This window comes from Camellia sinensis, chromosome 10 (genome assembly GCF_055761805.1).
Source record: "Camellia sinensis isolate YWXY chromosome 10, ASM5576180v1, whole genome shotgun sequence".
NCBI classification, from domain to species: Eukaryota; Viridiplantae; Streptophyta; class Magnoliopsida; order Ericales; family Theaceae; genus Camellia; species Camellia sinensis.
In genome coordinates this window covers 174,885,039-174,902,659 of record NC_138970.1, presented here as the reverse complement: position 1 = coordinate 174,902,659, position 17,621 = coordinate 174,885,039, and the positions used below count along the sequence as shown (strand labels likewise).

General features: G+C 41.1%; 2 protein-coding genes across 2 annotated transcripts; both read left to right on the top strand.

Annotated features, from left to right (window-relative positions):
- The first annotated feature begins 168 nt into the window (after positions 1 to 168).
- LOC145800892 (uncharacterized) lies at positions 169 to 699 on the top strand. The gene has a single exon (XM_082890643.1). The coding sequence runs from the start codon at positions 169 to 171 to the stop codon at positions 697 to 699; it is 531 nt and encodes a 176-aa protein (XP_082746769.1).
- A 1,645-nt stretch (positions 700 to 2,344) lies between these two features.
- LOC145800891 (uncharacterized) lies at positions 2,345 to 2,857 on the top strand. Its single transcript, XM_082890642.1, has one exon. The coding sequence runs from the start codon at positions 2,345 to 2,347 to the stop codon at positions 2,855 to 2,857; it is 513 nt and encodes a 170-aa protein (XP_082746768.1).
- Positions 2,858 to 17,621: the final 14,764 nt, after the last annotated feature.

Genomic DNA, 17,621 nt, shown 5'->3' with positions numbered 1-17,621 from the left:
TTGGTGCAAGACAACCGTCTTACACAATACGTCCGAAAGAATAATTCAACGAATATAGTGGCTCTACGGCCGGAGTCACCCCCTCTTGGTGTAATTCATATGATATACAGCTTGCTGACACCACCCGAGGTGCACACAATCCAATTGTCGTCTAGCACCCATAGCCCAATGACGCCAGTGAAATGGCCACACGACACTGGAAGGAGTAGTTTCGATGACAGTGATTTAGTTGGAGTGACCCACCCCCACACTAACCTCCTTGTCATTGAGCTAAGTGTAAACAAATTCACCATCGAGCGTGTTCTCACTGACCAAGGTAGCACTTCGGAGATAATGTATTACAAAACTTTTGTCATACATGGTTTTACCGATTCGGACCTTTCTCCAGCTGATTACCCGTTATTCGGCTTCAATGCTAACCCGGAGTACCCTTTGAGCAAGATCACACTACCTGTACGGGCCGGAACCAGATCAGTAGACGTAGAATTTCTGGTTGTTAAGCTCCCTTCGCCGTATAATCTGATCATGGGCAGAACTTGGTTACATACGATGCAAGCCGTGCCAAGCACCTACCACCAACTGCTCCGTTTTCTGACTGAATACGGTATCAAACAAATTCGCGACTCTCAGAAATTGGCGCAGGCATGTTATCTTCTAGCTACAAAGAGACTGAGGGAACAGGAAGTGCATTCAATTTAGGTACCAAATAGGGAGAGTCTCGCAGACATTGGAAGGATCCCAAGTGAAAAAGCAACCAAAGCCCCTGCATCAGGTCAAAATTGATGGAAATCCTGACAAGTTCTTCATGATCGGCGCTTCCTTGGACAACGTCAAAAGGCAAGAATTGGTAGTCTTCTTACTCAGCAATATTGATGTGTTTGCATGGTCCCTATACGAGATGCCAGGAGTAAATCCATCAGTGGCCTAACATCGTTTGAACATTGATCCGAAATGTAAGCCAATTGTTCAAAGAAGTCGGCGGTCAGCCGCTGAGCATACTTCGGCCGTCGTTGAAGAAGTAGATAGGTTACTTGACGCCGGGACGGTTTGCGAAGTAACTTATCCTACATAGTTGTCCAATACTGTTGTCGTAAAGAAGAAGAATGGCTCTTGGCACGTCCGTGTGGATTTTACGGACTTGAACAAAGCTTGTCCCAATGACTGTTTTCCCCTGCCCAGAATAGACCAACTTGTAGATGCAACGGCACATCATCAACACATGAGCTTCTTGGATACCTACAGAGGCTATCATCAAATTACCATGCATCCGGAGGATCAAGAAAAAACCACATTCCTCACCCCAAGAGGAACCTATTGCTGCAAGGTCATGCCTTTTAGGCTGAAGAATGCAGGGGCAACTTATCAAAGACTAGTGACTTTCATGTTCAAAGAGCAACTCGGCCGTACCATGGAAGTATACATCGACGATATGGTGGTCAAATCCAAGGAAAAGCACTCCCATCTAGCCGATTTGTCAGAGACATTCAGCATTCTTCGAAAGTACAAAATGAAATTGAATGCTTCTAAGTGTGCATTCGGCATCGGCTCTGGCAAATTCCTTGGTTACATCGTTAACCACCGCAGAATCGAAGCCAATCTAAGTCAGATCACGGAAATTCTAGAACTTGGATCCCCTCGGTCAATCAAAGAGGTTCAGAAGCTAATGGGGATGGCCGCCGCGCTCAACAGATTTATCAGTTGTTCCACAAATCGTTGCCGACATTTTTTTTACACATTTCGGCAAGATAGAGCATTTGATTGGACTCCAGAGTGCCAGGCCGCTTTGGACAGCCTGAAATCTTATCTCCAATCAGTACCACTCTTGGCAACACCTGCAGCCGGCGATCCACTCATTTTGTATCTGGCAGTATCCGACCGGGCGGTCAACGCCGTATTGTTAAAGGAAGAACTAGGGAAGCAGCGACCAGTTTACTATGTGAGCAAAGCTATGGCCGACGCCGAGACACGTTACCTTCCATTAGAAAAGCTTATCCTTGCTCTCGTCGTGGCTGCAAGAAAACTGATGCACTACTTTCAGGGGCATACCGTTGGGATGCCAATGGAATATCCCCTCCGGTCAGCACTCCGCAGCACGGAAGTGTCTGGGCACGTCTCGAAATGGGCTCTTGAACTCGCCCAGTATAATATCCAGTTTCTACCCAGAACTTCCATCAAAGGGCAAGTGCTTGCCAACTTTGTTGCTGAGTTCACAGGATCCCTGGCTGACTTTAAGTCTGATCAAGTGCAAAGTAAGCCCGACTGGAAAATGTATGTTGGCGACGTTTGGAAGATGTATTGCGATGGGTCATCCAACTAGCATGGCAGTGGGGCTGGCGTAGTAAACATGACCCCTGAAGGGGCAATAATCGAACAGGCCATCAAATTGGGATTCGATGCATCAAATAATGAGGCCGAATATGAAGCATTGTTAACCGGCTTGCGAAATGCACTTTACCTCAGTGTGCGGCGCCTGCTTGTTTTCTATGACTCAAAGCTAGTAATCAACCAGTTAAAAGGGGAATATGCAGCCAAAAATGACCGCATGGCAGCCTATATGAAAATGACGAATTCTTTGCTCGCGAAATTTGATCACCATGAACTGAATCAAATAACACGGGATCAGAACACGCATGTAGACGCCCTGGCTTGCCTAGCCTCTACTATCAATTCAGAAATTAAGCAGACAATTGAAGTAGGGTTTGTCCCCGAGCCGAGCATTGCCTCTTCAAAACCAGTTCAAGTCAATGTTATCGAACCAGGTCCGAGTTGGATGGACCCTATCGCCGCATTCCTATCTTCAGAACAGCTCCCGATGGATAAGAAAGAAGCACACAAACTCCGAAACAAAGCCCTTTGATACTATTTGGATCCACAGGGGAAGCTCTACAAAAAATCTCTCTCTGGGCCGTACTTAGAGTGTGTTCACCCAAATAAAGTCGAGGAACTTTTGTCTGAAATACATGAAGGCAGTTGTAGTGCCCATTCAGGCAGACATTCTCTGGCTCACCGCGCTACATCGCAGGGGTACTATTGGCCGACTATGCGAACCGATGCCGAGTGTTATGTCAAGAAATGTGGTCAATGCTAGAAGTTTTCCCCTTTAACTCACCTGCCAGCCAAGGAGTTAAATTCTATCACTAGCCCTTGGCCATTCGCTCAATGGGGCCTTGATATCGTTGGACTGTAGGCGATTCCTAATTGTTGCGACGGATTATTTCACCAAATGGGTCGAAACGGAGGCACTAACACATATTCGAGATTCCAACGTTAAGCGTTTTATATGGAAAAACATCATAACAAGATTTAGCATACCACGAGCACTTGTTTCTAACAACGGTACCCAGGTTGATTGTGGCGTGTATCGAGAATTGTGCAACACTTATGGTATCCGGTCCTACTTTTCCTCACCGGCTTACCCCCAGAGCAATGGTCAAGCGGAGGCCACCAACAAGGTTATTTTGGACGGCATTAAGAAGAGGCTGGAAAAAGCTAAAGGCAGATGGCTTGAAGAGTTGCCCAATGTGTTATGGGCTCATCGCACTACTCCGAGGCGATCCACTGGGGAAACGCCGTTTGCTCTATGCTTCGGAACCCAAGCAATCATCATCCTGGAGATCGGCCTCCCAACCTTGAAATCGAAAGTTTTTGATATGGGCCGAAATGACATGATGTTGGCCTTGGACTTGACTCTGATTGAAGAACGCCGACACTGTGCCCTTGCATCCATGGCATGGTACCAGCAACAGCTCGCTAAGTCATATAATCAACGTATTCAGCTACGCCGTTATACACCAGGAGAATTGGTCCTCAAGAAAGTGCTTCCCGTTGCTAGGACGGCTGATAGAAAATTGGGTCCTAACTGAGACAGCCCCTATCAGATTGATTCAATCGCAAGGACAGGGGCATATCGGCTCAAGGACATGGATGGAAGAAGTTTGTCGCGCCCGTGGTATTCCACACACTTGCGCAAATTTTATCATTAACTTGTACGGCACGACAGCTTGTCTTGATTTTACGCCATGTATATCTTTCTTTTTTCAATATAATGTCCTTTTGCCCAGTGAGTTCTAGTTGTGTGAAAAAGCCTCTGAATTCGGAGCGCCCTTCATGGAGATCACGATTGGCCAACACAAAAATCTCTGAATTCGGAGCGCCCTTCGTGAAAAACCCGGTTGGGCCGAATAAGCCTCCAAATTCGAAGCGCCCTTCGTGGAAATCACGATTGGCCAACACAAAAAGCCTCCGAATTCGAAGTGCCCTTCGTGAAAAACATGGTTGGGACGAATAAGCCTCCAAATTCAGAGCGCCCTTTGTGGAGATCATGATTGGCCAACACAAAAAGCCTCCGAATTTGGAGCGCCCTTCATGAAAAACATGGTTGGGCCAAATAAACCTCTGAATTCGGAGCGCCCTTCGTGGAAATCACGATTGGCCAACACAAAAAGCCTTTGAATTCGGAGCGCCCTTTGTGAAAACCACGGTTGGGCCGAATAAGCCTCCGAATTCAGAGCGCCCTTTGTGGAAATCACAATTGGCCAACACAAAAAGCCTCCGAATTCGGAGCACCCTTCGTGGAAAACACGGTTGGGCCGAACAAACCTCCGAATTCGGAGCGCCCTTCATGAAAAACACGGTTGGGCCGAATAAGCCTCCGAATTCGGAGCGACATTCATGGAAATCACGATTGGCCAACACAAAAAGCCTCCGAATTCAAAGCACCCTTCGTGAAAAACACAGTTGGGCCGAATAAGCCTCCGAATTCGGAGCGCCCTTTGTGGAAGTCATGATTGGCCAAGGCAAAATTCCTCAGAATTCAGAGTGCCCTTCGTGGAAAACACGGTCAGCACGAACGAGCATCCGAATTCGGAGCTCCTTTCATGAATATTGTGATTGATAAGCGCCGACGCAATTGACATAAAATAATAGATGATAGCAGCTTAATTTATAAACATTGACTGACATAACTTGCAAACATTTCAAATAATATGTTTCATTAAATTGATCGTGAATACATAATCCGCATCCAATTTGTGTTAAAAAGGTACAATGTGTTCAGTTTTATTCGGTACCACCTTCGTCGTCACTCTTCTCTACTTCGAAAGTCGCGAAGGGAAAATTGTGACCCTGATATAACGAGGACGCCAAATCAACGCCTGCTGCATGGAGAGCCTCCGCGGCCTGGAGAGCCTTGATCCACCCGTGCTTAAATCCACGATTCTCGCATCGACAGACCTCCTCGGTGAGTTTTTCCGTAGTCTTCTATATCCCAATTTTTCGGCCGTCATGGAAGCCTTGTTCATAGGCCCTAGTCTTTGCAGCCTCTGTCGCAAACATGCTTGTTGTTTCTCGATCGGCAATCGCATGACTTATAAGCCGTTGGGTTACCCTTTTCTCCACAATTGGGTTAGCTTGGCCTGGCGACAACGTCTCGGCAATGTTGACTCTTCTTAATTCACGTTCGACTTTCTCCACACAAGTTTCTAAGTTTCAAATGCGTTGATCTTTCTGCTATATCTCCCGCGCGTGCGGCGTATAGGTGCATGCCAATTTCATAGGCGGTGTGTAACCCTTTCACCACTCCATGAACGCCCTCCCAAAACACTTCAAAATTAGGTCGACCGATCATCGACTGCTGGACTTCTAGCGAAAAAATCTATCATACAAATTCAACTGCCACGTGTGGATCTTGGATGATCGAATCTGCCTTCGTCATCGGTTTGTTCTCAATAAAGACTGAAAAACTCAATGGGCGTGGTGGCCCACTATCCTCACTTCGTGAATGGGGGGAGTTCCCCCCTGCCGCTTCTCCTTCCTAGGTGACCTGCTTCGACGACGTGGAGAGCGACGCCTCTCGCGCTCCCTAGACACCCTACTTTCCGTTCATGAATGTTCGCCACCTTGATTCATCGCTGAGTCCAACTCAACCAATGTCCTACCTTCCCCTCTACTGTTGAAGAATAGTCTACTTGACATTCACACTTTTCTAACCTCGTTCGACACACCGGGTTGAGTTGAGTTTCAACACACTAATGGAATCTACGTGCACGAAGCAACCACCCCTTTTATTACTCACGGGTGCACCACTCCCAAAGCGAGCTCTCCAAAGTTTTGCACCATGAACTACTGATATTCGGCGGCCACGTTCACTAATCCGCTGGGGCAAGAATAGATTGATTTGATCTATTCGGCCTAGTATTAGTAATTTGTGCCCAAAATGAGTCTTCCCTAGCCAATTCATGAACTACCAATATTCGGCATCCACGTTCACTAATTTGCTGGGGCAAGGGCAGATTGATTGATCTATTCGGCCTAGTATCAGTAATTTGTGCTGAAAATGAGTCTGCCCCAGCCAATTCATGAACTACCGATATTCGACGTCCACGTTCACTAATCTGCTGGGGTAAGGGCAGATTGATTGATCTATTCGGCCTAGTATCAGTAATTTGTGTCGAAACGATAGTCTGCCCCAGCCAATTCATGAACTACCGAAATTTGGCGGCCACGTTCACTAATCCGTTGGGGCAAGGGAAGTTTGATTGATCTATTCAGCCTAACCTCGGTCCTTTAATTAACTAATTTGGCCTACTTGTAAAACCACACAGTCATTTGCTCGCCAATTTATCTTATTAAATTGTTAAGGGCAGATTGATTGATCTATTCGGCCTAACCTCGGTCCTTCAATTAACTAATTTGGCCTACTTGTAAAACCACACAGTCATTTGCCCGCCGATTTATCTTATTAAATTGTTTATCGTATTAAATTGTTTCAACAATCCCATTCTGTGATTACACATGTAACAAATAGAAAAACAAAGGAAATTTTCATTAATAAATTGAGTACAGATGTAGTCATTTTACACAAAAATTACCTTACATTTAACTTCTAACCGAAGTAAATAAACAAAAATCTACAAAAACTATACACGGAAGATTCTTAACAAAAACCAAGTTATCACCCTAATCAATCTTCAGGGTCAGACTCGAGCGGCTCAACGTCCACCTGCTCGTATGGAATCGACTGGGCCAATGTCACATTAGCGGCAGTGAGGGCTTTGAGCTAACCATGTTTGAAGCCCCGATTCTCGAACTTGGGCACTTCTTCCGCGTAGTCCTCCAAGGCGGCGTCTTTTCCAACTTGGAATGCTTTGGAAATCTCGGAGTCGGCTACTTCTTTTGCCTTATTCGACTCTTCCAAATCGGCTTCCAATTTGGTAATTACCTCCTGGGCTAACTTGAGCACATCTTCGCTCGCGTTTGCCCTCTCTTTGGTGGCTAACCTAAGTTGGTCGAAACGTTTTGCCTTTACTGACTCGGCGTCGGCCCTTGCACTTTCCTCCGCCGCTTTCGCCACCTAGTACTGGGCTCTTTGAAAGGCCTCCACGGCCTTGCTCTTCTCACTTTCAATTTCTGCTTTCAGAAAGCCAATCTATTCAATAGCATCGTGTTGACGGCGGCCAATCTCGGCTATCTTTCCTGTCGTCTGCAAAATAAGGAATTAATAAAAATAAAAATATAGGCAGAAAACGGAAGATAAGGATCAAGTCATGTACCAATATGGCCGACTGAGCGGTTAATGCTATGGCCAGCAAATCTGTCTCCATCCGAAAAGTCGCCCTGTCAGCCGGTAGGAAGATTGGGGAAGCCATGCTCAATGCCATGGCTAGATCTTTCAAAGTCGATGCATTAGAGGAAATCAGCACGTTTTTAATCCTTGGTTGAACAACGAATGGCACAACCGAGTCCGACTCCTCTATGCGCAGCCGTTTATCGGTAGGGCTTTCCTCAGAGCAGACTTCACTCTCGGCGGGACACTTCTCTCCCCTCTGTTCGGCCTCCTGACTCAACTGTTCGACTATCTGCTCCGTCTCGATCATCTCAATTTGAGCCGTTTCTTCCACGATAACAGGCGGAGAAAACTCAGTCACAGCAACAGGTTCAGAACGGATGGTCTCGACCTTCCTCTAGACCGCCATCCGTTTGTCGTTTTTCCTCCTTGCTAGCTGGATAAGCAATTTCCCCAGCTATGTTCTCAGGATACGAGCCAAGGAAATCCCCTAAATCAGTAAAAATGTCTTTAAAGGAGACGTCCCCTCGACCTGAAGTGGATGGAGGGTTGGATAGATTAAGGCCGGCTTCGTCAAAAGCTAAGTTTAGAGCCTCATCAACTTCTTTGGCTTCCAAAGTAGACTGACTCGGCTGCTCGGTGACTTCCTCAGCTACTGGTTCTTCGGCCTGCTTCGAATCAGAAGCTTCCAAACCAATCCTCCTACGGCTTTTGATGCAGGAAAAGATAAGGGTTGTGGGCAACTGTTCACCCCGTGGAATCGGAATGTTGTCTGCGGTCGAAAATGTTGTGTAAGTTAGCTTGTACCTTAGAATATGGGCTGCCCTCCCTTGCTTCTGGAGGTTTGGACGGCCAAAGAACCGGAGTGCGGTTTTGATTTCTGCAAGCACAACGTCGTCGGCTAAAACCAGAACTTTTTTCAAATCATTGCCTACACAAATAAAACGATAAGTATATGGAAAGAAAGCTGAGTAAATATAAAGTTGATAAATGTAAGGAACTATACGGCCACTTGGTTCGCCTTTTCATCTAGGTATAGGATCTAGGCGATCTTCGCCTTCGCCGAATTCCCAGTTACCTCAGACAATGACCATGACTCAATTGCTAGAGCTGGCAAGCATAGTCACCTAGTGATGGTCGTCGTCCTTGGCCCTGAGAAAATAGCGCCCCTGTCAGCCAGAAGATTTGGCCAAGACATAACAATACCGAATAGCAGGTATGCCAAGATTGATCCTAAGGCGTCGATTCAACTCTATAATCCCCATTATGATTCAAAAAAAATTTACATTAGGTTGAGAAGGGATTACACCCCAATGGCGAAGGATGGCCCTAAGAAATGGGTGAAGGGGCAAACGGACTCCGCCCTCAGCAATTGATAGGAGAGGAAAGATGATTGTACTTTTATCAGTCCTCTCCATGTCAAGGGTGTTGTCTGCCACGAGTGACAGATGGACATCGTCGGGGACGGAAAAATGGCTTGAAAAACCAAAAATTCGATCCACAGAAAGGAGGTCTTTTAAATGTTTTGCTATCCTAGCCAGTTTAAGGAGTATGCTAAACTAAAAACAAACAAGGAAATAGGATTCGAAATGAAGGAGAAGAGAACTTACAAGAAGCAAAGGAGATAATGAGAAACGGAAAGAAGTTGTAGAGGTCGCAAAATGGAGGAGGTATATTGAAAGGCAGACCAGAAGCTTTGAGTATTCAAAAAACATACATTCGAAGGGACAATATAGTTTCAAATCGCATTAAATGAAGGAAGCATACGTAGGGGCAGGAAGATGTAATGATGCCTAAAAAGCGTGTGTACTGACATACATTGGAATGAGGCTAACCGCCGTTTTTTCTTTGACTTTTCAAGTTCAAAAACAAACACGTCATTCGAAACCAAACATGCCGTCTAACTGGTGTTAATAGGATGTTTAGGGGGCAATTGTGGGCGTCGGATAATGTTGATGTACATGCGAGAAGGCCAAATAATAGGTCTGAGGATAATCAGGATAAATATTGTATTCGGCTCCGTCCTAGATGATCCCAAAGCCGAATAAACTAATCGGCCATAGAACCAGTTGAACAAAAGCCGAATTAATAAATGTGCAATAGATTAAGAGTGGGCCCGACCCTGGAACCCAAAAGAAGATATAAATAGAGAAACATCAGCCAAAGAAAGGTATGTGAGAAAAAACCTAAGAAACTTAAGACATAAGTAGACGAGAGACATATACTAACTTGTCCGTCGGAGTGCTAATTCCGGCACCCCTGACCAGAGTGTTAATCCCTTTTTCAGGTGGCATTCAGAGGATCAAGAGCGTCCTTCAGGATCCAAGAATATTTCTGAATCACTTCACCACAAAGGTGTATATAGATTGCAAGGTAGAGAGAGAAAATATTTCCCAAGAATTTTGTTTCACAAAATTTTTCTAACCTAATTTTAAGAGGGGTGGTCAAGTATATATAAAAAAATATGTTACTATCTCAGAAATATCAATATAGAGATAGCTGGTGCGGTGCAGGCACCTATGGGAACAGCTGGCATAGTTGGCAACAAAATATTTGCTCTACTAGAACAACTGGCTGGTCGGCCACTAATGGGATGGCCGGCCACTCATATCTGGCCAGCTGGCCACTAGTTGGCCTACAAGCCTCTGAGTGGTCAGGCTTAGAAAAATACTGCTTTGGTCCAAAAATGGTGCAAGGTTAGGCTCCTCAGACTAAAAAACGAGGCTTATTGCTAAGGAAATTGAGCGTTTGTCCAACGTATAAATTCATCATTGGGTGATCAATTTGTGGTGCCCAAGTCTTAAGGGCAGTAAAAACTGGGGTGTCTACTGGTACCAAAAAGAAAACTGTAAATCTGAAATGCATATACAAGTCGTGTCCGAGACCCGTGACATCACATTATTTGTGTTTGATACAGAAGTAATATTTTGTTTTAAAATTAAATAGTAGTAATATATTGTTTAATTATTTCATTGATAAATAGTAGTAATATACTATTTATCATTGGTTTGTTACAAAATTTTATTTTGTTCATTTTGTGTGTACAATTTATTTATATAACTTTTAATTTGTGATTATTACATTTTTATTTCATCACTAATAATGGCAATTGAAAAGGATAATGCTAAGACTATTCCTATTGTAACTGCAAACCCAGTTACTATATCCATCATGCCAGTATTGTCAATGGTAACTCTTTTAGTACCAATAAATCATACAAGGAAGCCGGAAAGGTTCAATGAAATTGAGTTCAAAAGGTGGCAACAAAAAATGATGTTTTATTTGACTACATTGAACATGGCCCGCTTCATCCATGAATCAACATTGGTACTGAATAAGGGAGAAACCGATTGGCAAGTTGTTGCCATCGTGGAAGCATGGAACCATGGGGATTTTCTGTGTCGGAACTACATCCTCAACGGATTGAAAAATACACTGTACAATGTATATAGTGTTAAAATGACCACAAAAGAACTATGAGAATCCTTGGAGTTAAAATACACAACCGAAGACGCCAACACAAAGAAATTTGTCATAAGATGTTTTCTTAAGTTTAAAATGGTGGATTCCAAGGCTACAATAAGTCAAGTACAAGATCTCCAATTGATCTTGCATGACATTCATGCAGAAGGAATGGTTCTTAGTGAATGCTTCCAAGTTGCAACGATGATTGAAAAATTACTGACAACATGGAAAGATTTCAAGAAACTACCTGAAGCAAAAATGCAACAAAATGAATTTGGAGGAACTAATTGTGTGGCTCGATATTAAGGAAGACAATCATGAATTTGAGAAGATATCCGGTGGTCACATCATGCAAGCAAAAACAAATGTTATGGAACATGGATAGGGGTCCCGTTCTAACAACAAAAAGAGAAACGATGATGGCAAAGGTTCCAAACAAGGCTTCCAAAAACGAGACAACAATAAATTCGAAGACAAGTGATTTGTGTGCAACAAAGATAGGCATTGCGCTAAGGATTATCATAATCGCAAGGAAAGCAGAAGCTTAAGTAAGGAGCCAGTACAAGCACACATGACCGAAGTCGACTACATCTTTGATGGAGTGGGAGACATTAATCTCTCTACTATAGACTCTGAGGCAAACTTAGTAGGCAACACTAAGGAATGGTGGGTGGACACTAGGGTTACTCGTCATATCTGTGCTAACAAGAAAATGTTCATGACCTACAAAGTCATAGAGAATAAAGAACAACTCGTTATGGAAACTCCTCAACCTCTACAATCGAAGGGCAAGAAAAGATCGTGAAGATGACGTCAGACAAAGAATTCACTCTCAACAATGTACTTCATTGGCTGGACATTCGCAAGAATCTAATTTCCGGGTCATTGTTGATCAAGAATGGGTTTAAGTTAGTCCTTGAATATGAAAAAGTTATACTCACTAAGAATGGGATGTATATAGGGCGAGGGTATATGAGTGATGGGTTTTTCAAGCTCAATATACTAACTGGTGTACCTAACTTTGCTATTAATAATAAGAGCACATCTTTTATTTATATTACTGAGTCTTCTTATTTATGGCATGGTACATGTTAATTTTAATTCTTTGCGTAGACTTGTTTCTTTTGAATGTTTACCTAACTTAGAATTTGATCATAATCATAAGCATAAGATTTGTGTTGAGGCAAAACTCACTAGGGCATCATTTAATAAAGTAGAGAGAAATACTGAACCTCTAACTTTAACTCACACAGATATTTGTGATTTGAAATTTGTTCAAACTAGAGGAGGTAAAAAGTACTTTATTACTTTTATTGATGATTGCATCCGATATTACTATGTTTACTTATTGAGAAGTAAAGATGAAACTTTGGAAGCTTTTAAGAAATATAAGTTTGAAGTTGAAAATCAACTTGGCAAGACTATTAAAGTAATAAGGAGTGACCAAGGAAGTGAGTATGATGCACCATTTGAGAAATTTTACTCTCAACATGGTGTTATTCACCAAACCACTGCACCTTATTCTCCTTAGTCAAATGGAGTTACCGAAAAAAAGAATCCAACTATTAAAGAAATGATAGATGCTATGTTGATTAGTTCAAGGTTACCTCAGAACTTGGGAGGGGGGGGAGAAGAGGGGGGAGGCAATTTTGTCAACCAACTTTGTCGTTAACAAGATACCTCACAAGAAAACCAATCAAACACCTTATTAATTGTGGAAAGGTCAACGACCCACCTACAATTATCTCAAAATGTTGGGGTGTTTGGCCAAGGTGGCAATCCTTAGTCCTAAAATGAATAAGATAGGACCAAAAATCATTGATTGTATGTTCATCGATTATGTAAATAATAGTAGTGCATGCAGGTTCTTAATTCATTGATCTGAAAATATTGATATGCATGTGAATGCTATTATTGAGTCAAGGAATGCGTTGTTCTTCGAACACATCTTTCCTTGCAAGAAAGCTAAAGAGTTTAAAGCTCCCGAAGCTGAAGACACAAGTTCATGTAAAAGAACTTTTGATGCTGTTATGGGTAGCAGTGAAGGCCACAATGATAATATAGAAGATGAACCTAGATGTAGCAAGAGAGCTAGGATATCTAAATCATTTGGTTCAGATTTTATGGCATGCCTGTTAGAAAATGAGCCACAAAACTTCAAGGAAGCAATGTTAAGTCTTGAAGCTCCATTATGGAAATAGGCTATGAATAGTGAAATTGAATCCATTCTACAGAATCATAACTGGCGGATCTTCCACTAGGTTGTAAACCTCTTGGATATAAGTGGATATTCAAGGAGAGATGAAAACAGATTATTCAATAATTAATAAATACAAGGCAAGGCTTGTTGTTAAGGGATACAGGTAGAAAGAATGCCTTAATTATTTTAACACTTATTCACCGGTGACAAGAATAACATTCATTTGCATACTAATAGCAATTGTAGAGTTGTATAATTTAGAGATACATTAAATGGATGTTAAAACAGCCTTTTTGAATGGTGAGTTAGATGAGAAAACCTGTATAGAACAACCAGAAGGGTTTAAAGTTCCAGGCGAAGAGAAAAAGGTTTGTAAACTTGTCAAATCCCTTTATAGATTAAAACAAGCTCCGAAACAATGGCATAAAAAGTTTGTTCGTGCTATGATTTCAGATGGTTTTAAGATAAATGACAAGTGTGTCTATGTTAAAAATACAAACAGAGGTTATGTCATAGTTTGTCTTTATTTGGATAACATGCTTATCATTGGAAGCAATAATGACATGATTAAATCCACACAAAAATATATATATATATATATTGAACAAGAGGTTTGACATAAAAAATATATAATTAGCAGATGTAATTCTACTGATGAAAATCACTAGAATATCTTAAAGATATGCTTTATCTCAGTCTCACTATATTAAGAAGATTTTGGAAAAATTTGGGAAGTATGACGAACGTTCTGCAAAAACACTTGTTCACATTAGTCTTCATTTGTCAAAGAATACAGGGTGTAGGATATCACAATTAGAGTACTCTCAGATAATCGAAAGCTTGATGTACTTAATGAATTGTACTATGCCAGATATAGCCTATGTTGTGAGCAAATTGAGTGGTACACAAGTAATCCAGGAAAAAATCACTATAATTAGAGTACTTAGGTATCTAAGAAATATCCAGAATTATGACTTACATTATACTAGATATCCAGCAGTACTAGAAGGGTAAAGCAACACCAACTGGATATCGGATACCAAAGACTCAAAATCCAAGAGTAGATATGTCTTTACCTTGAGAAGTGATGCAGTCTCTTGGAAATCCTTCAAGCAGACATGCATAGCAAGGTTTACAATGGAACCTGAAAAGAAGTAGAGTGGCTTCGTAATTTCCTAGAGAACATTCCAATGTGGCCTAAACCTGTATCATCCATACGCATACATTACGATAATGAAGCAGCAATAGAATAGGCACAGAGTCATATGTATTGCTATAAGTGTCAACACATCTATCAAAGACATAATACCGATTGGCATTTGCTCTCATATGGAATAATTTCCATAGAGTATGTAAGGTTAAGAGAAAACATTGTGGATCCATTGACTAAATGGCTAGCCAAAGAGCAAGTGTACCGTTTATCATGGGGAATGAGGTTAAAGCCTATTACGTTAAAGTCTCCATAATGGCAACCCAACCTAGCTAACTAGAGATCCCAAGGTCTAGGTTCAAAGGGACAACCGAATTATAGATAACTTCACGTATCATTAAGGAGTTTCACTCCTACCCATTTCTATGATAAAAAGAGTGATACTTGTAGCGTTAGTGGGATAAGTTTTGCTTTTAATGATTCTTATACCTTGGACATCCAAGTGGGGTATGTCACGATAATCTCAATAAAAAGTCACATATATGAGTGTAAACTGGGCTAGTTCTGTGAGAATTGGGAAAGCTAAATTTTCTAGAGCACTCATGAACTACCAGACATTGTTTAGAGCCAAAATTAACACAATTGTGAGAACCAAACTGTGTTTGGGGATATACTCTATGTAGTGTATTGTCTTGGCTTACACAAACAGTTGAACGGCTCAAGGCATCGCGTCCACTGATTAGCCAGTAAGTCCAAAAGGTTTTCACTAGAGGAGGTTCAAAACCAAAAGCTACCTATCTCGATGAGGTGTATCTTCTTAATGTACTCTTTCTTTGTCTACATTTTCTTGCATGTCCGTTTTTCATGAATTCAATTCATGTGCGGAATTGTTGAAAAATGGTTTTTATAAACCTTATTTTTTGCTAACTTTCAACATTAATTAAGGTGGGACTCAAGCATTAATTTTGACGGGTCCAAGCGGGTTTATGCTTAATGTCGCATAGTGAATAAATATTGTGTATTTGGTTAATCAAAACCATTTCCGGATGAACAAGAATTCAACGCAAATTTGATCTTCATAAAAATGGCAAGTGGGCTTTTTACACATTCATGAAATGTGCTTGTCCTACATAGGATAGGCTTGAGGTTTTATATGAGTATATAAACCTTAAAGTTGGAATTTTGGGTTGGGTCCTTAGAGCACCCAAGTTTTGTAAGGAGATGAGCTATAGACAAAGTGGGCTTGACCCAAATTCACCATGCATGCGCACACTGCCACCGCCATCCGTCTGGCTGGTCGGGTTAGGTGAGGGTTATGGGATATAGGTTGGATCAGGTCTGCCCATACTATATTTTTTGGACAAAATTCAGTTGAATTTTTTCAAAAATTCTTGCTCGAAAATTTTGAATTTCAAAATTCAATTTTTTCATTTTGCGCCAAAATTCGAATTCAAATTTCAATAGTTACCTCTTTTCTGATCGGTTGCTTTTCCAATCATACCTTTACGGCCATTTCGAACGGCCATGAAGGCCTACCCAAAAAGGCACCATTGAGGTTATATATAGCCTTCCCATTTCCAGCTATTTCATACATTTATTCGCTCTCAGATTTCTTTCATTTTTCGTTTCTTCCTTTCGTGATCTTCGTTCTCTCTTGCTTTGCATAATTTATGCAACATAGCTTTAGGAAAAGTCAGTGAGAAAGAAAGAGTTTCGGCACTGGTTTGGTTCGCCAGGTTTGGAATTGTTGTGTGACATTTCCAAGATATAATCGCCGCATCCTAGGAAGTAGACACCGGTAAAACTCGAAGCACCGGAACAAGGGCGGAATTTATTTTAAGGAGATTGTGTCCAACACAAGCCTCAACTTAAAGTTCAGCATTTTTAAAGCATTATAAGTATCAAATTCAAATTTTAATTTTCATAATTATTTTCTGAATTATTTACTTGTTGTTTATTTTATATATACATTTAAATTACACACACATTATTATATAGAGGATCATCTGGATTCTAACATAAGATAGTGAAAACTTAAAAAATGAAGGGTCAAAGTAAATAAAAAAAATAAAAAATAAAAAACTCTAAGGACAAAAATGAAAAAGTGATCAAACATACCAGGGGGGCGGTGGAATTTGTCCTATCATTGTGGGTGACGCCCTCATCAGAGCCTGAGGTAGAAACTTGGGGTCGGATTATTTTCATATTTGGACTATAGTCTTATAATAACATGTAATTAACCCATAAATAACATGTAATTAACCCATAATGAGAGATTGTAGTGTTTCGACTTCCTTAGACATGTGATGTAAAAATTGACATTTGCACTGTGATAAGAGTACTGATGATAATAAGGGCATTCGGACGAGTGATTGAGAGCATGTGATGGTAATTGACATGTGATGTTCGAAAATCCCTTTTGTGTAAGCCTTGAAATTTGTAGCTAATTTTACCCATGCTATGCATGGGATAATTATAAATATTTATATTTGTTTTAATTTTTTTAATTTATAAATTATATATTTTAAAATTTTTTGTAAAAATAATTTAACAATCTTATCACTAATCATAGTGTACAGGAGAAATTAAAAAGGCTACTACAGTAACTATGCACAGGCTGTATCTGTAATTATTTGTATGAGGGGATTGTAAATGCTAATCAGGTATTTTGACCAAATCAATAAATACAAGCATGTGGATTGAAAAAAATTAATAAATGCTGATTAGGGGATTTTGACCAAATCAATAAATGTTGAGGTTTTTTTTTAAATCAAAAATTTAGAAAATTAAGATTGAGATATTGGAGCTCTCACAAGGTTTGGGGTTTAGAAACCCCCTTTTTCCTTAATATATTTACAATCTATACTATATATTAAGCAAAATGAGATTTTTAACCCCAAGCTTTGTGGGAGCTCTAATCTCCCAATCTAAATTTCCTGATTTTTTGATTTAAAAAAAAAAAATCTTAACATTTATTAACTTCTCCCAACCCCCAAGTCTTACCCTTATAATAACACTTTAATGCATTAAGAACAAGTATAAAAAAAATTCTTTGAAATCCAACACATGAATTCCTTGAAAAGTCCCAACACATATGATTATTATCCCACATAATAACAATTTAGGGTGTGTTTGATTGGGGGATAAGGGGGGGACTATCCACTATTTGGACTCTATGTCTGGCCTCCCTCCTTATCCGTCGTTTGATTTTTTTTTAGTCCGGCGGACTCCATGTCCGGCCG

Excerpts from the sequence above, each read along its gene's own strand:
- LOC145800892 (XM_082890643.1), top strand. The coding sequence starts at position 169 with ATGACGCCAGTGAAATGGCCACACGACACTGGAAGGAGTAGTTTCGAT.
- LOC145800891 (XM_082890642.1), top strand. The coding sequence starts at position 2,345 with ATGACCCCTGAAGGGGCAATAATCGAACAGGCCATCAAATTGGGATTC.